General features: G+C 46.1%; 6 protein-coding genes across 6 annotated transcripts; 3 read left to right on the forward strand and 3 right to left on the reverse strand.

Annotated features, from left to right (window-relative positions):
• Positions 1-169: 169 nt before the first annotated feature.
• On the reverse strand, positions 170-2,522 carry N7483_012801 (uncharacterized protein; the record flags this gene model as incomplete). Its single annotated transcript, XM_057096228.1, has 5 exons — positions 170-601; positions 664-946; positions 1,006-1,410; positions 1,463-2,328; positions 2,406-2,522. 5 exons carry the CDS (start codon positions 2,520-2,522, stop codon positions 170-172), a joined length of 2,103 nt encoding a protein of 700 aa, XP_056942199.1.
• A 1,806-nt stretch (positions 2,523-4,328) lies between these two features.
• On the forward strand, positions 4,329-5,036 carry N7483_012802 (Major facilitator superfamily domain general substrate transporter; the record flags this gene model as incomplete). Its single annotated transcript, XM_057096229.1, has 1 exon — positions 4,329-5,036. One exon carries the CDS (start codon positions 4,329-4,331, stop codon positions 5,034-5,036), a length of 708 nt encoding a protein of 235 aa, XP_056942200.1.
• Positions 5,037-5,410: 374 nt separating this feature from the next.
• Positions 5,411-5,734, forward strand: N7483_012803 (uncharacterized protein; the record flags this gene model as incomplete). Its single annotated transcript, XM_057096230.1, has 2 exons — positions 5,411-5,465; positions 5,568-5,734. 2 exons carry the CDS (start codon positions 5,411-5,413, stop codon positions 5,732-5,734), a joined length of 222 nt encoding a protein of 73 aa, XP_056942201.1.
• Positions 5,735-6,939: 1,205 nt separating this feature from the next.
• Positions 6,940-7,576, reverse strand: N7483_012804 (uncharacterized protein; the record flags this gene model as incomplete). The annotated part of the gene is made up of 3 exons (XM_057096231.1): positions 6,940-7,243; positions 7,298-7,396; positions 7,449-7,576. The coding sequence occupies 3 exons, from the start codon at positions 7,574-7,576 to the stop codon at positions 6,940-6,942; spliced, it is 531 nt and encodes a 176-aa protein (XP_056942202.1).
• Positions 7,577-9,405: 1,829 nt separating this feature from the next.
• On the forward strand, positions 9,406-11,117 carry N7483_012805 (MDR family MFS transporter; the record flags this gene model as incomplete). The annotated part of the gene is made up of 2 exons (XM_057096232.1): positions 9,406-9,708; positions 9,774-11,117. 2 exons carry the CDS (start codon positions 9,406-9,408, stop codon positions 11,115-11,117), a joined length of 1,647 nt encoding a protein of 548 aa, XP_056942203.1.
• Positions 11,118-11,454: 337 nt separating this feature from the next.
• N7483_012806 (Pectinesterase catalytic) lies at positions 11,455-17,301 on the reverse strand (the record flags this gene model as incomplete). The annotated part of the gene is made up of 2 exons (XM_057096233.1): positions 11,455-17,198; positions 17,250-17,301. 2 exons carry the CDS (start codon positions 17,299-17,301, stop codon positions 11,455-11,457), a joined length of 5,796 nt encoding a protein of 1,931 aa, XP_056942204.1.
• Between the last annotated feature and the right edge of the window lie 1,079 nt (positions 17,302-18,380).

Here is an 18,380-nt window from a genome sequence, read left to right on the forward strand (position 1 = left end):
ACGTAAACTCGTATTTTGATATCGAAATCAAGGAAGATACTAAAGAAGGTGCATAAATGGCGTAATATTGTTGGACACTATTCTTAGTAACTTGAACCCTGGACTGTCATTGGTACGATATGACATGAGTATTGCAGGCATTGGTAGACCGATATACTTGTACTTCAATTCACATCAACAACCCCGGGGATGTAAGGGTCAGGTCCAAATCATCCAACCAACTAAGACACTCCCCGCTACCAAATCCCAGAGTTAAAGCCTCTGATGGTAGTCCATGGCCCATACTCAATGTGGATTTCTCGAACCCATGATCCATCGGTTGCGCCTCAAGACGTTCGTGAGTTTGTTGTCCGGAATCCGGCTGATAATCAAGGACATCGTCTAGAAGTCGAACAATAACATTATTCAATTCTGAGCATGCACCCATGGTTACAGATGGAGGTGATTCCTTTGTTGTGTCCCGAACCCATGAAACCAAGAAGCTTAGTGTGCGGATGATTTCTGATCGAGGTTTGTTGGACGGTAGAGGCTGATTAGACAGGGTATGCCGGTGAAGCTCAGTGACAATCACCCCGGCGGCTGGAATCCCATAAACTAAGAACTAAGATGAAGTCAGAAATACGAAATTCCTCTATCTTTAAAGTGTAGGAATCAATAACTCACAACCCAAGGAAATTGCTTGCCGACTTCATGCACCTGATACTGTTTTGTGAGATCTATAATGATAGACAGTACCTGGAGACAGGTATCTAATAGGTCATTGATTGCCTCGCTGCTTGTCTGGCACCGAACTCGCTGGAGATGCAAGACGCTGAAAAGGTATTCGAGCTGAATTATCAGGCGAGCAAGGCATTCAATCGAATCGGTCTCCTTCCAGCATTCCGGGGTATAGATGTATCGTGAGGGGATGCTATCGAAAATCTTTTCGCAGGATTTATATGTTTCTCTGTAAGAGTCAGAGGATCATGCTCTGCCCCTACAGTCAAGGGCGGCAATTGCACTTACGAAAGGTTATTCGCATGATCGCGCTGCTCCGAATGGCCAAGCGATAACTCCAGCACACGCTCCCGTAGATTGGACGTAATATCACGTATGCGGATCAATGTTGCAGGATAGAATTTACCCTCGGTATTCCAACCATTCTCATCCAATCTCAAGAGAATAGAATCCAAATTGATCTTATCGTGAAACAGATCATCATCTGGTAGGTCTAACGGCCATGTCACATTACAATACCTATGGGGTAGGCGTGGTGGGCGACCTAGAAGAGTTGCCAGATTCTTATCTGTCCGATGACTCACAGCCAACATGCGCTTGCGTGTCTCGGCCAAAAAGAACGGTACATCAGCAAGAGAATGTTGTTGATGCAGTCCCATTGCATAAATGCACGACGTTAAGTCGCCGAAAAGACTGTATACTCTCTCACCTATCAGTCAGTCAGTCAAATATACCAGATAAATACGACTTGCCTTGCTGTGTAGGTGACATACTTGTCTCTCCTAGAACTTCCGTGCCCAAGATCACATGCATGTATCGCATCCATATTGTGAGGTCATTGACATGAGTTTTGTGCTTTGAAGCTTCAATACAGGCATGACATGCCAGAACCATTTCCTTGAGAAAGCTTTCTGTGTCCGTTTTCTCGCCATTGCCCAAATCTAGTTCTTGTCGACTAGGGTATCGACCGTGCACGCTGATTCCTGCCATTGCAAAGACAAAGCCTATAAACTCCAGTCGTAACTTCGCTCCTGTAAAAGATGAACAAAAGTCGCGGAGTGACATAGTTGGGTACGTATTCAGGGGGGCTTCGGTTTCAGCCAATAATGCATTGTAGATAGATGCCCAGTCGGTAATATCCCATGAATGGCTTTCCATATATGCCACTGTTTGAGCTAGGGATTCCAAGACAGTTGGCGCAGGAATGACAGTAAAACGGCCCTTGCCATAGTACCATTGAATCTGTTCTTGATAAAATGGCATTGCTGTGATAAGATGAATCAAACGAGCGGACGCAAATTGAGGATCAGTACGCCAATGTTCGAATTCCGCATGTAAAGAACGGTCGGATGCTCTTGGCACTCTCGTTGTCTCTCTGAACACGGAGATATAGCTTGTTGAGCCTAGAAACCCCGCGGGACAGCCTGAGGTCGTGTTCGAAACTGAACGTGCAGACAGCAGTGGTCCCTCATTTCGTTGTGAACTCTGTAATGGAGTTTTAGGTGTATGGGCAACCGGACAGACCCCTCGTTTACGTGTCGGCCTAGGTGTCGGCCTAGGACGCCCAACCTGACCAGGCGATTTGGTTAGAGGGGCTGGGTGATAATAACACTATGCTCCACGCGTTAGATGATTTCTAAAAGCTTTTGTATGATCTAGACAATGGTTAATAGCATAGATGAAGATACCTGACTTGGGTTGGCGCGCGACTTGCAGCGTCCGCAGACCGGAGTAACATGGTCGCATCGGACTTTAGATAACCGGCAAGGTTCACAGGACGTGGGTTTCCCGTTGCGCCGAAACATCTTATTAACAATACACAACCTTGGAATGAACTCGGTAAGGTCTCCTCCACGTTGACAATATTGGTTATTCTCAGCGGAGGAGTTGATTATTCCGAGTCGGAGTTTGCTGTCATTTTTATTCCGAATCGGACCTCGGAGTTCGGGTACGGAGTAGGTCATTTTATTCCGAATATCCAACTCTGAATTTCGAAACCGAGTTGAACTGACAGCTGAACATCATGATTCAATCAAAGCACTGAGGATGCTCATTGTCAAATACGGATGGAAGAGAAATTAGTTGACGTCTGCTGGGTACTCCGTGCACATGTGCGATGATGCGATCCCGATGGCGACCGTGCCTCCAGGGTTAGTACATAGAGTGGGTCATGCACATCAAGTTTGTGGAGATATATCCGAGTCGCTTTTGACTTTGGAAAGAGGGACTCGGACTCGGAGCAGGTCCAGGAACTTGAAACTTGAATTCAACATACCTTGATCTCTCAGATTCATCCAATGTTAATTGAAATTGGAAGAGTCAGTGAGGTCACTGCAGAATAGAAACATGCCTATGATTAGTAACCTTGGAAGGGGAAATTGGACGTACATATTGAAGAGGGGAACCGTTAGGCAGTGTATTCTAGATACACGGGTCGATCCAGCTAGCATGAATGGATAATACCAACCAACATGTACGTTGTGGCCGGACTACCCCGTAGGGGTGGGATGAGAGATGTGTAGGAGTGTGTATTCTAGACTATAACGACGGGCATTCTTGTACGTACAAAGACGGGACTGAAAACATGACAAAACAGAGATGTAACCAAACGGTAATTCTTAGCACGGTACGTGTAGTAGGGGACAGGGTACCCCACTACAATATGTAGTATCCAATGATCATCATATACTTCAACCTTGGAAGTTGGTGGTATGGAGCCCTGGAGATAGTAACTAGATCCTCCAAAGAACTTCGGAGAATTTTGGTATTCGACTTTCAAATGGAATTTGCCTGATTCAAATAGAACCTTCCATGAATGAATATGATCATAGCATGGAGGCTCATAATTCCATATCTCGATCTCGAAGTCACCGGTGTTTACTTTGAGGGTACCGGCGTTAACGGAGTTAGCCCCTAATACCCTGACAAAATCCGACTTGTTTCATTCCACTTCATGACCCTTCCACTTTATTCGAGCATGGAATTGCCTTGATTGTATTCAAAAATCAATTAAGGTTTTGTTGATTATTGCTATAGATGCCTACTTTGAGTGCCTGTTATATCAACCTTTCACCTGGGCAGGACATCGATGGATGCTTATCCGAGTCGTGGTGACATGGTCTTCTACCGTTCTCCTTCCTATATGGATTGAGCTAGTATATACCCATTCGAACATTGAAACATCATGATTCAAGTTTCCACATGAAGGGAGTGAATATTAGCACTTGAGCGATGCACATTATAATGCCTGGAATTTCGCGAAACCCCACGTTCAAATGTTCGTACACGACGATTCCACATCATGCCCATCCATGTGGATTAGACTCTCGGGACGGTCCGCACTATGTGATTGCCAGCACTTGATTCATCGTAAAGTCCACTCGTGCACGAGGTATCGGGTTTAAGCTGATTGTGGGTCAGTTCCATCTACCCTGCTATCTCCGGTCTGCTAAGTATCTCAACCCTTAAATGATTGTATACATCATGGTATTTACGAATTGAATATAGCATGAGCTTCATTGGGAGTGCCGAACATCTTGCTAGAATAAAATACTCCTCGATCAAGAATCATCGACTATTCATCCCAACTACCGCAAACCCCCACTTCCAATATGAGTTCAAGTCCAGAAAGCTCCCTCGAGAACCATCGTCCAAACCGGCCAAGTCATTCCAAGCTTGTCTTTGACCAGACTCTGATCACTTGTGAAGTTCGTCGGCATAACTACCCAGGCAATGGCACAGTCGATGATCCATACCTCGTTGACTGGCTACCGAACGACCCCAAGAATGGCTTCAACATCTCAATTGGCATGAAATGGGTTATCGTCATGATCTGCAGCTTCAATACTTTGGCTTGCTCCTTGGTATCCACCGTGTTCGCAGGTACAATCATTCAAATTGATGACTATTTCCAATCGGGAGAGGAAGTTTCCATCCTTACTGTCTCCCTCTTTGTGCTTGGTTTTGCCGTTGGCCCTGTTCTTTGGGGCCCACTTTCCGAGCTCTATGGTCGCCAGATAATCTACCTTCTTACCTCAGGTGCCTCGGTCATCTTTGAGGGGGCATCCATTGCCTGTCAACGGCAAGATATAGCCGCACTTACTGTACTTCGCTTCTTCGCCGGCTCGTTTAGTGCATCAGCGATCTCCAACTCACCTGCCATCGTTGCCGATATTTTTTCGCCCGCCGAACGTGGTCTAGCTGTCATGGCATACTCTATCTTTCCTTTCCTTGGCCCCACTCTTGGCCCGATCTGTGGCAATTTCCTTGCCGCTGGCGCAGGATGGTGTTGGGTGGATACTCTGTGTACAATTCGATGACGAGGAGGCCAAGACTATAGGTGCGTTATACCCAGACATTCCCGCAATTGGGATCCCAAGCACGCTTGACGGTCGCCCTACTGGAGATGACGCTTACCTGGGTCACCAATGGAAACGTGCCTGCATTCACTGGTGACTTGGGCCAGCATGCACCTTGACGACTAATCTCACACACATGGGCCGAGTTCGGGCTCAAAAGCTGGAGCTACCACTGGGATGTGCTCGTCCATGGGGTATCGCCATCCATCGGTGCGACACATTTCCAAGAGGTAGCCTTTGTACTTGATAACACCGAGGGTTTGGGATACAAAACAGCTGTGGCCAAAGACCCATTTTCCGATGAGCCCCCAACTTTCTTCAAACTGGCAGCTATCATGTCGCGCATGTGGGTTAGCTTCATTGTTGATCAGGATCCAAATTATTCCGATGGTAAGTTGCCTGACTTTCGAGTTCCAAACTTGTATTGCTTCTTGACTAGTGTGGGAGTAGCGACCGATATTGAGTGGCCTGTATACACGTTAGAAAATCCAGTGAGCATGTACTTCAACGTTAACATGACCAATGTACTGGCAGTTGAACCGGATTACTACCGCGCTGCTGGGATTGCATACATTCAAGATTGTCTTGTTCCACTGTATGGTTCAGCAAGTGAAGAGATACTTGCCAATTCTCAGATGGGTCTTCTTGAACGAGATTAGCATTGATGTCCTCGCCTCAAGGTGGGCTCAAGGGATAGAAGAAGCCGAGACGGTACTCCGTATGGAGTACAATTTGCACTGTTTGCACTGAAAGAAAGCTGCTGGCAGTATCTATCTCACCGTTTTTCACACCGCCTCCTGTTTCTCAGTTAGTGCGCACCTAACACTCTACAGTAGACGAAGGAGACCCAGATGGCAGAATAACTATGTCATTGTTGCAAACAGAGCAAACAACTCGGAAAAGTCGGGAGTGTCTAAGGCATCAAGGCAACACTCTGCTTGTCAGACTACAAGGTCTAATGCAGTAGGCGGTCGCAATGGGACGTATCAACAGGTCTGATTCTCTCGTAACACTAATTTACACGAATAAGCGTCTGCTGCGACCGTAGATCACGTGGCTAATCATGTGATCCATTCTGGTTCGGCCAATCAGAAGCCAGGATTTAATCGTGTTAAAACCGTCCCAATTGGGCCTAGTTTATCACGTTATTTTGGCTGACACTGCTGTGTATAGTTATAGACATCCACCCAATTATGTCCTTATTTCAAGTTTGATATAGCCAGGCTAGAGCGGAATTATTGAAAAGGCGGTAATCAAAACGGTAAATTTGGGGCATCCCCCCTATGTTGGGTAGAAAAGAGATCTTAATACTTTCTCGCTTGGGTACTGAGACTTTTTTCAGTGATCTCCGTTCTCTCCTTGTCTTGATTCTTGTGTTGTTATCTTCCCAGATGACAACTTGAGAATATCAAAGTCGCGAAATTAAATGCTGTCATGAGAGTCATTCTTAACCCCGCTGATAATTCTGCATCTCTATTGTTGTCAGTTCTTTGGCTTATCTATTTCTCAGTATAGCTATGGGCAACCCAACAGACTCAGCACAAACATCCATTATGCCCACCCAGCAGGCACCATCAGTGTTTAGTCTTGGTCAACACACTTATCATGTATCACCATTCCCAAAGGTACAGAATCATCAAGTTGACATTTGAATTCAAAAGAAGTGAATAACACTTTCCCTTCGATAGTTCACAGGCATATTGCCTTCTACGGTACTGGCATCGGTTGCATGTACAGTTATTCGAATCTCCACTCCTGTAATCAAACCGGAAGGTCTACTTGAAATTCAAGGCAAATTTGCAAAAGATGATGGTTCTATTCATGATGACTTCGTGTATCTCTTATGTCCCTTCTACTCGACTGCTCAAACCATAATTCCAAATCCTAGGCCAACAAACGCAAGCCAGCTAACAACTGACTTGATCGCCGCTGCACCCTCTGAGGGACTAGCAGATTCCTCCAGCCCATTCACGGATTTTGTAGGTCCACCAGTAGAGGTCGCACTTGTATCCGTAGGAGTTGCTGTAACTGTCTCGGGGCCCGGTGTAGACCATGAATTTGTGACCGTCGACAGTCCCTTGTCGTATGCGTTGGCCGTCGCGCAATCTTGTTCGCTCACTAGTTCAGCAGAGAATCGAGCTGGGTCATCCGGGCAATCTTCATAACAGCTTCTTGGAGTTAGCAGAGATATTCAAACAGCCTGAGGTTAGTGGTAAACTGACTTTGCAATATTCGCACTCCCGGAGCACTTGCAGTCCCAGTCATTCTCAGAACATATCTGAAGGGAGTGTTTCATAGTATCCACACATTTATCAACGACGCTGTCATGCGTTAAAATGGAAAATTCGATTCTGACAACTTCTCACAACGTACCCTTGCGATGCACAGAGTCCAGTACTCGTAGGTGCTGGTGGCTGAGCTGTAGCTACCACATCTTGCGCGGCAATGGCTACTGTCCAGATGATGAGAAGCAATGAGTAAATCTTGAGTGAATGGTTCATTCTGGCTGTTGGATTAAATTCCGCAGTTTTCCAATCTCCATATAGTATGATACGAGATCTAAATCTGCCAAATGAATTCAATTGCAGCTAGCGCATGGAGGAAAGTTCTGGGATTATAACTTTCATCGTCGAGATATCAAGCTGATGGTTACATTTGCTGTATGACAGAACGTCAACTCTTTGATCCTATTCCCCTTTCCGGCTATCGACTAATCAGATGAGGACTTTTAGTCTCAACAAGACACCCGATAGACTGCTGGTAGAGACGAAAAGCCACAAACCAAGGAAGTGCAAACTAGGTACCGTGGATATAGGCCCCGTTGTGGCCAATCTGCGTTGCATCGAGTTCTAAAATTGGCTCTGATAACCAATTTCACTACAAGCGGTGCTCCGCAATAAAAAGTGCCATCGTGCTGTTGAACCCATTATTTTAAACTGCTCATCATAAACTACTTCACAGAGATGAAGTAGATATAGCAGTTAGACATTGCCAGGATAGAGTTTGAAGGCACATTCCTGAACTATTGTTTCAGCTTGGCGTGGAAAATGCCTAAGATTCATTTCTCAAAGTCCTCTTTCATTCAGAAGATGACGGGTTGGTGATTGGAGAGAGTGGGTCGATGGCCGCATTCCGATAGGCTTCATGTTACATTCCTCAAGTAAAAGATGTAGAGGACGCTGTTTTCGTCAACAAATGAGTCGAAAGGGGATTCCGCGTCAGGAATGTCAAGACCCACGTGTCAAGACTACGATCAAGTCGTGATTTACTATTCGAATTGAAAGAAATCGTATTCCGAGTCTGCATGACTCGCGACTTGATATTATCAATCTCTTCCAAGGTTCAAGTTACAGCTGCTGCGACTATGAGCTATCCACGGGCTGACTACCGCCCGGGCGTGTCCAATGCATATGCTACCCGTGGGCATATACATACATGTATTCAAGTTTCTACACTTTCTCTACTGGTTTTGACTAGGACATCTCAAAACTTGAATACTGCTAGTGATTTCTCACCCAGGTGCCATTTCCTTCCACTTCCCTTCTCGTCTAGTAGACCCTCTTCCCTTCCTGAAATGATCTACCATACTTCCCACTCATTACATTTTCGGATAACTTCAACCCCATCCCAGGTCTTTCGCTGTCATCCTGAGCTATAGTGCAGAGTTTGAGCTCATCCCTACATGTACACATTTGAGATGTCCCCTATTCTGTTTTTTCCCAATGCGGAGCGGGTTGTGCCGATATAAGAAATTTCCATTTTCGGTCTCCGAGTCTGTGAACTTGATCAAGGGGATTTCTTCACTCAAGTGCTGCATGTTGTGAGACTTATTGCCCAGGTGATATACCTAATTTGTTCCATTACCTGTAATTCTTATGAGGAAACATTGTCAAAATGCATCATCAGAGGTATATGACTCAAGAATAACCTTTGTCAGCTAAACAGGGTCCTTTATGAGTAAGATGAGCATATACTAGAAGGGGTTTTGCGGGATCAACGGTACTTTTAATTGGTGCATCTACCAACTAAAGATGTCACATCTCGTATTCATAAACCATATTTGATGAGTCGGTGAGATTAATCCCCGATTGTCCGATTGATAACTTGGATCTAAGGAGAATCTTTTATTTGGTCTAAAGTGGTTGAAAATGTCATATCAAACGACGCGTCCCTCCGAACAACTTCAAAGATAAGAATCTGGAGACATCCGGGACATTAACATCTCCAGGGCTGCAGAGTCACTAGCAGCTTCTTGGTTCCTTGTTCCTGTTTCCTCGGCTAGCGACCCAGCTCTAACTCGCCCCATTTGAGGCTCACATATAATCTTAAAATGGATGAAAGCAATCTCAAGGATGTTGAAATGTCGACCGAGAAGAAGTCGGACCCCGAGGGCCATGGGGAGGAAAGACAAGAGCCTGAATATCCTACACTCGCCAAATTAATGATCATCCTTTCAGCTCTCTATCTCGCTGTGTTCTTGGTAGCATTGGATCAAACTATCATCGGCGTCGCAATTCCTAAGATCACGGACCAATTCAAAAGTATCTCAGATATCGCCTGGTATGGGAGCGCCTATTTCCTGACATCGACAGCTCTTCAACCCTCATTTGGCCGCATATACAAAGTTTTTAGCGTGCGTATATCCCACCGGCCGCCCTCATTCACGGGATCTTTCATCACTAACACAGTCGGGTATAGGTCAAATGGGGTTTCTTAGCTGCCATTGTCATCTTCGAAATCGGGTCCTTAATATGTGCAGTTGCCCCATCCAGTACAGTCTTGATTGTTGGACGCGCCATCGCAGGAATTGGTGTCGCGGGAATCTTCTCCGGGGCAATGGTCATTATATCCATGACAGTTCCATTACCCAAGCGACCACTTGTTTTCGGCATGTTTGGCATGGTATGGGGTATTGCATCGATAGCAGGGCCATTACTCGGTGGCGCGTTTACTGATGGGATATCCTGGCGATGGTGCTTTTATATCAATCTCCCCATTGGGGGTCTGTCTATCGCTGTCATTCTCTTCATTCTCCGACTTCCTGACAGGAATGAGTTCTCGGGAACTTCGATAGCAACTAGACTTCGACAGCTGGATATCATTGGAGCTAGTCTTCTCATTCCAGCCATTGTTTGTCTATTGCTTGCTCTTCAATGGGGTGGGAATCAATATCCTTGGAACAACTCCAAGATAATCGGCTTATTTGTCGGATTCGGCTTGCTAGTTCTACTTTTCATTGCATCGCAAGTGTATCTTCGTGAGAAGGCCACATTGCCACCCCACATCCTTAAGAAAAGAACCGTGGCTTTTTCAGCACTATTTGCCCTCTTCTTCGGCGGCGGCTTCTTCTTGTTGGTTTACTATGTACCAATCTTCTTCCAAAGTGTGAAAAATTCCTCTGCTATGAAATCCGGAATTCAGCTTCTTCCCCTTATGCTTGCGACGGTTGTCTCCTCCGTGGTTGTGGGAGGTCTGGTGACAGTGGCAGGCTACTATACTCCATTTTTAATCGGAAGCACCGCAATCGCTGCGATTGGAACAGGCTTAATCACAACATTTAATGTCGATATCTCCACATCAAAATGGATTGGATATCAGATATTAGTTGGTGCAGGAGTTGGAGCTGGCTTTCAAATCCCAATGACTGCTGTACAGACTGTTCTCGAACCAGAGGATATCCCGGTCGGAACAGCAATTGTCATGTTTTTCCAAACTTTGGGAGGCGCCCTGTTCCTTGCAGTTGGACAATCCGTCTTCCAAAACGGCTTAATTGATGGAATCCATAAATATGCGCCCGAAATCGATCCCGCGGTGATTGTGGGTGCCGGTGCAACAGAGATGCGGCACACACTCACGACTTTAGGTCAACTTGACCAGCTAGATGGAGTCGTCCGCGCATACATGTCAGGTCTTCAAGATGCATACCGCGTAAGCCTTGCCATTATGATTTTAGCTTTTCTGTCGAGCTGTTTTCTGGAGTTCAAGAGTGTGAAAAAGGCAGACCAGGAACGGAAGGGTGAGCTGGCGATACCAGCGCTATGATTTAAAGATGAAGGGGATAGGGAGCAGAGTTGACTGAGAGAAGTAATAGAAAACCCCACTAAAATACTGATAGATAAAGAATAACTTCCACTCCATCTTCATTAAAACATCAATTTGAGAGGCCCATATTTAACACTGTAAAGATTGCTCCATGCATACTGTCCTGACGATCGTGTTTTGGGCTATTAGCCTGGCTGAAATTCTCAGTCCATCCAAGCCCGAGTCCGAGTGTCTTCATGAATTAAGTAGTAGCTAGTGACAAAAGAATTAAAGAAAGTACAAAAGGAAAGGTCGATAGTCAAAACGGATAAATTCATGGTCATGTGGTTTGTTTTCATCATGAGCAGGCCGGAGCATTCTTCGATGTAGTTGTCACAGTGTTGGTGAGTGTTGAAGTTGCTTTGACGGTCTTCGTCTTCGTTAATATAGCAAGGCTAGTAGTTGTGACAGTTGGGGAATTGGTAACAGTGCTAGTCACGACCTTGGTTGAGGTTGGCGTTGGCAAATTGAGTACCGACTTTGAGGTGGAGGTTTTCGTTACTATAGTCACAGAGGGTCCCACTATCGATGTTGTAGTTGTGGTAGTGTAAACTGTAGAGGTTGAACCAGAACCTTCGACTGTTTTGACAGATGTGGTTGTTGACAAGGTAGTAATAATCGTTGTCGAGATAATCGGATCCAGAGTGATTGACGCCCCGGACGAGAATATCTTGGTAATCGTCACAGTTGTGATGTCTGGGACTGTGCTATATGATGTCTCCACCGCGATTTTGTTTCCTAGTTGTGTTGCAGCATTTCCCTGTACAATATTGATATTTGTGGTGGTGTTGTTTTCATGTGGATGAGAGCCAGTAGGTGAAGTATTCAATGCGGTGACAATGGCTGTGATTGTTGAGTGATTTGTGAAAGTGGTAACAGCAACAGCACGAGGTGGCAGGAGATTCCCCTTGACTTTCCTTGCTGCTGGGGCTGGGACACAGCTTAGGGTTGTTGTCACACTCGTGGTTACGGTCTTGGTCGATGTTGTACTAGACGTAACGACTTGAGTCTTGCCTGACACAGTACTTGTTCCTCCTGTGCCTACTGTCACAGTTGATACAGAAGTCACTTTCTGTGTACGAGGTGTAGAAGCGTCGATGCTCAATACTGTGATTGTCTTGGTGGATGTTGTCTTTGATGATGCGGTAGCAAAGTCTGTGATTGTCGCACTCTTTGAAATAGTCGAAACAGATGGTGAGGTGGTGGTTGTTAAAGTCAAGGTAGTCGGGGACTTTTGGGTACTTGTTTTCACGACTGTAGTCGGAGTAAGTGTAAAGCCATCTACAATTACCTGAGTTGCTGTTTGTGTTGATGTCACATCGGAGTCTGTAATAGTTTTGGTAACAACATCAGGTGATCTCGAGGGATCCTGTGCAGAGGTTCCTGATCCAGTATCCCCAGACGGGTCCGTTGACGAAGGATCCGTGGAAGAGGGATCTGTCGAAGAAGGATCTGTGGAGGAAGGATCTGTGGAGGAAGGGTTCGTTGAAGAAGGGTCCGCTGTAGGAGAAGAGCCGCCACTTGTGGCTGGATCAGTAGTGGTGGTTTTCCCAGAATCAGATGAGTCTGGGTCCGATGAATCGGGAGTTGAAGAGCCAGGGGTCTTTCCAGCAGAGAATGGTGTTGCGAGAACTCGCGAGAAGTCAATCCATGAAGTGCTTGAGAAGAACTGGGATATCTCAAACTGCACCACGGACTCATCTGTCAACTGCGTCGCAAATGGTGCTCTTCCAGCTGTATTGGATCCTGGACCATCATTTCCATATTCGCCAAAAAGAACATTGGCTGTGCGAGGACTGGCAGGTGTCCATTCTTCCCATCCGGCTGGTTCAACACAGGATCCAAGGTGTGAATAGACGTAAGCAACCCGTGCATACGAGCTGCGAGGTCTTCCAAGGGAGATAGCAACCATAGTTCCCGCACCGTCAACAGGTGTAACCTTAGAATGATCAAAGACAAATCCACCCGGGGAGTCAGCAGAACTACGCTGATCAGCAGTGAGATTTATTCCGTCATCGTTAGGTGAGATTGTAGAATCAAGGAAGTAGCCAGACCCAGTTCCGGCAATCATATCCACATTGCCTTCGATGTAGCTCTCTGCAGCAAATAAGAAACCATCGATCAAGAGAGCGTTTTGTCCTCCTAGTACCTGGCTACCGTATAGACTGGCATACTTGGATGATTCCACAGCGAGGGCAACTGATGCTGACTCTCCGACAGATTTTCGGGGGTTGGAGATATTGATGTTTATGACTCGCAACTCTTTCCCGGCAGCGTCAACTGTCGCACTGCTCAATGGAAGTGCGCCAGAGCCGATATCACCGGCTTCGTTATTCGTGATCGTGACTTGATTGTTTTTGAAGTCTTTGGTGGACTCTGAGTACCCAATTAGGATGACAGTGCCAAGGGTGGTTATTTTCAACCGCTCTGTGTATGTGCCAGGATAGATGAAAATAGTTGATACATCATCCACAGAGCTTGAAAGGGCCTTGAGAGCGTCTGAAATTGTGTCGTAGGTTTTTGTATCTGGGATGGATGTTTTTGAAACAATCAAGGCTCCTTCAGGTGGTGTTGTTCCACTTAATCCATCATCATCTGCGTCGCCGGGAGAGAATGAGCCAGGGGCAGCGCTCGTTGTCGATCCGGGTTTCGAGCTACTTGAAGATCCAGATGCTGAGCCAGTAGACGATCCAGATCCTGAATCTGGAGTAGTTGACGACCCAGGCGCCGAACCAGTCGATGAGGCGGGATCCGAGCCCGTTGCTGAATCGGGGTCTGAATCGTTTGAAGAGCCGGGTGCTGAGCCTGTTGGGGAGCCAGGTGATGAACCCGGCTCATCTTCGGGTGTGGTGATAGAATCCCAATACGTCATATCAATCCAGTCAGTCGATGCCATCACCGCAGACAGAGAATAGATATCCGACTCAAGGAGCTTCGCAAAACCAACAGCCTCTCGAGCATCGCTGTTCTGCTCCCAGTTTCCTTGACCGGTATTTTTGTACTCAGCAAATGTAACATAGTCGGTTCGAGGGTCTGAGTTAGACCAGCCTTCCCAACCTGATGGGTTGATTATACTGCTGAGATAGGAGTATTTTACCACAACAAATGCATATTCTGCGAACGGACGACCCAGAAAGACGGATCGAGTAAGATCTTCTGCTGCATTTGGGGCTGCATCAAATAGACACTGGTCAAATATATACCCACCAGTGGATTTATCAGACGCACGACTTTGGAGAGTGATAGCGAGGTCTGTGGACTTTGCACCGATGGTGCACCCTTTGAAGTATGCTTTAGAGGAGCCTGCGATGAAGTCTGTTGCTCCTTCGATGTAGGATGATTCGAAGTACTGATAGGCTGAGAGGCCTCCAGTCAACAGAGTCTCCTGCCATGCAACAAAACTACAGGCATAGAAAGCATTCTGTGATCCAAATATCGATGCTGCAATAGCAACGTACGATGACTTGCTACCATCCAAATTATCAATATTGATGAAATTGACGTTGTAGACAGCGATGTTGTCTCCGTCGGTCGAGAAGGTCGCGGTGTCTGCATTTGTGTCGGGTGACGCATTTGATGGTGCTGACGATCCTTGAGAAAAGCTAATTGTCACCTTATTATCAGAGAAGTCTTTGCCCGGATCTCCGGTCGCATATCCAATAATTATTGTTGAGCCGTCACGACTGATTGAAGGGACTTGCTCGTTGTAGGATCCTGCATAAATGAAGATTACTTGCAGCGACCCGTCAGAAGGTAATGATTTTAGCGCGGCGGTTAGTGAAGAGAACGAGTCATCAACATCACCTGATGGTGATACAAGAACTGCTCCATCAGGTGGTGTAGTGCCGCTCGCTGGGTGTCCAGATGTGCCAGTCCCAGATGAACTGCTTGTTCCAGCTCCGAATGGATCACCAGAGGAAGTTCCTGATGGACTACTTGAAGAGGTGCTTGTACCTGAGCCAGGAGTTGTCGGCGAGCTACCTCCATCGGGATCGGATATATCATAAGAAGGCTTCAAGTTGTAAGCGGTCATGTCTATCCACGAGGTGTCGCCAATCCAGTTAGCCAATGTGTAGGCGTCTGCCTCATCTTGACTAAGCTTCTTAGCAAAGGACGCACGAGCATCCGACCAATTTCCTGGTCCAACATTATTAAATTCGCCGAACGTAACATGATTTGTCCCGGATGGACCTGAGGAGCTCCAACCTTCTGGTGCGATGTGTTTGTTCAGGTAGGAGTTCATATAAATCACAAGACTGTACTCGGCGGCAGGTCTTCCCAAGTAGGTGTTTCCGAAGGAAGTTCCATAGGAGGAGGTATAGGTGACCAGAGAAGTGTCAATGACAAATCCACCTGCACCATTGGCTGATGAGTGGGTTTGCGCGGTGATAGAATAGCCGGGTGTGTTAGAGGCAATGTATGATTGATGGAAGTAAGCAGTTGCAGAGCCCCAAATGAAATCAATTGATCCTTCGATGTAGGAGTTGGAGAAGAGTTGAGATCCCTTATTTGCAAACAGAGTATGATGATAACCAATAAAGGAGCAGCCATATGCGCCTACTGTGCCATCGAAATCGGCTGCGAGCGCAACCGTGTCCCCAGCTTGAGGGTAGGTATTTTTAAAATTGATGTTGTAGAGCGCAACTATCGCTTGGCCATCGGAGTCCTGAACATTGATCACAGGTGTCTTGTCATCATTATTGGTCTTTGTTGCCACACCATCAGAGAATCGAATAGTAACTAAATTTTGAGTGAAGTCATTCTTGAAATCGGTCTCTCCACGAAGAGTCACCTTGCCCTTCCGTGTGATTGTTATCTGTTCCTCGTATGTGCCACTCTTGATGTCGATGATGTATGGCTTGCCATCATTAGCTAGTGCTTGAATAGCCGCCGTAACACTGCTATACTGGCCATCTGATGGATCTGGAGAAACAACAAAAGAACTGGTGGGAGTGGCTTCTGGTGAGGATGGTGTTGTTGAGGATGCACCGCTTCCTCTAGAGCTTGTTGATGAGGCTCCACCGTCTCCGCCATCTCCATCATCGTCTCCATCGTCATCATCTCCGCCAGTTCCTCCATCGTCCCCAGTGCTGGTCGAGGCACTAGCTGCATCGGATTTATCAATATCCGCGAGAATATCAGGATCTATCCAACTGGTATCGGATGTAGCGAAGTCAGGATAAGCGCCGGACAGAACCGCTCGCAGTGCAAACGGAGATAATTTGGAGGTCGATAGTAGCTTCACATATGGCGATCGCGCGTCTTTGTTGTTCGGGTATGCTCCGTCTCCAGTGTTCCCATATTCGCCGTAGAGGTTACGAGCATCTTGATTCAAATCATCAACGTGGACTCCTGTAGCAGCAATAAAGCCATCGAGATCGGAGTTCCGGTAGACGGCCACAGATCCAGGACCTTTCGCCTTAGCGAGGAAGATTCCTGTTGTTTCCTCTCCAGGCTTTGGAGAGATAGTTCCGCGATCGAATACTATTGTGGAGTTGTACAGCACGTCGTCTGATGCTGTACCCAGTGTACTGAGGACAAGAGCCGAGCTCTCAATAGGCGAGATCGAGGTTCTGAAAAGATAAAGCGTCGCCTTTCCATCAATAGCCGTCTCCTGGGCTTCGATGTAGCTATTTGCAATTAAACCAACACCCAGGCCTGTTTCAGTACCCACAGGACCCGCCGAGATGAACTGGCAGCTGTAAAATGCGAGCTTTGTCCCTTGGATCTGTACAGCAGAGCCTTTCGATGCCGTATCGACAAAGTTGATGTTTGCGAATGTAAACCCATCAACATTGACAGAGATTGTAAGCGCGGTTCCGGCTTCAGAGATGGTGACTTTGTTCTCAGAGAATCCATCCGGACTCCCACTTTGTCCGATTACAGCCACGGATGGAGTTGCAGTGACAGTCACAGCCGGATAGGTGCCTTCAAGAACGGTAACGGTGGGTATATCGTTGTGTTGGGCGTAAGCAATAGCATCACCGATAGCAGTGAATTGACCTGCTTTGTCTGTGGCAACTGTAATGATACTTTCTGAATCTGAGACATATGAGCGCACGGATCGTGATATTAACTTATTTCAAGACCCACTGGATGGTGTTGGTGAAGAGCTGGCTGTTGATGGATCTACTGTAGATGTCATGTAGACTGTATATGAACAAGTGCAGTCGGCTAGCTCGACTGCCTTTGCCAGACCCAAAAGGCCTAGAATTGACAGAATCCGCATCTTTGCCAGCTGGCTGAAGCCACAATGGTAGAGGCGCACTAGAAAACTTTCCCCACTGAATGAAGCACACTATGTACAAGTTCAAGTGCACAAAGGTACCAGAATTACCCAAATGGGGATGGGGAAAATATTTCCGTTTCTATACATTCTTAGCCTGGAATATTGCAGTTGCTTGGCATTTTCATTCCAGGTACTCGGGATTTTGCCTTAATGAACAAACAGAACAATTTCCAGATCACATCATTGATACTCTTACTTAATATATCACAATGTTAAATCGGGTATGATGTTAAATCGTCGAAATTATTCATCCTTTGATACACTCCAGAACAATATGATTCTATATTTGATAGTAAATTTATACTCTGATTGATTATTACATCTATATTACGCCGATTGATCTGATGATTTGTCCATCGACAGTCTTATTGGTCTCATCCATACATCCCGAATCCACTTTGGGCCATGCTGAGGTCTTCATAAACTGTGAGATATCTAGTCATAAATGCATGTCTATTGCATAGGCAATGATTCGTTCCGAGTCATAACAGATTCCATATGTAACGTTAAGCATAGGGACATCCCTATATTCCTATTGTCTTAAGTTAGACCCACAGCACGGCTGAGATGGAGATGTTTCATCTAGGCCATCGGAGATTGGCGGTAATAGTACCTTGAGATTCGCCACATTCTACACTTATACATGCATAATGCTACATAAACTGTAACTCTAACTGTGATTGTAGAATTTTGCTCCTAATCGTTAGCTCCAAGTAGGCATTGTTTACTGCAGATCATGACATCAACCTTTATGCAGCCCACTCTGAACATCTTACTGCGCAGCTTGAAGTACAAGCCTGAGCCCACAAAATTACAAGGGCAAGCTAGGCAACGCGATAGAAACTCAAGTGAGGAAGACACCTTCGGAACCAATACTAAATTATTTTGTAGCAATACTGCCTCACAAAACTTCACTTGAATAAACATTTGAAGAC

This window comes from Penicillium malachiteum (assembly GCF_028827825.1).
Source record: "Penicillium malachiteum strain IBT 17515 chromosome Unknown utg000005l:1.0-9002435.0:326005.0-9005861.0, whole genome shotgun sequence".
Lineage (NCBI taxonomy): Eukaryota > Fungi > Ascomycota > Eurotiomycetes > Eurotiales > Aspergillaceae > Penicillium > Penicillium malachiteum.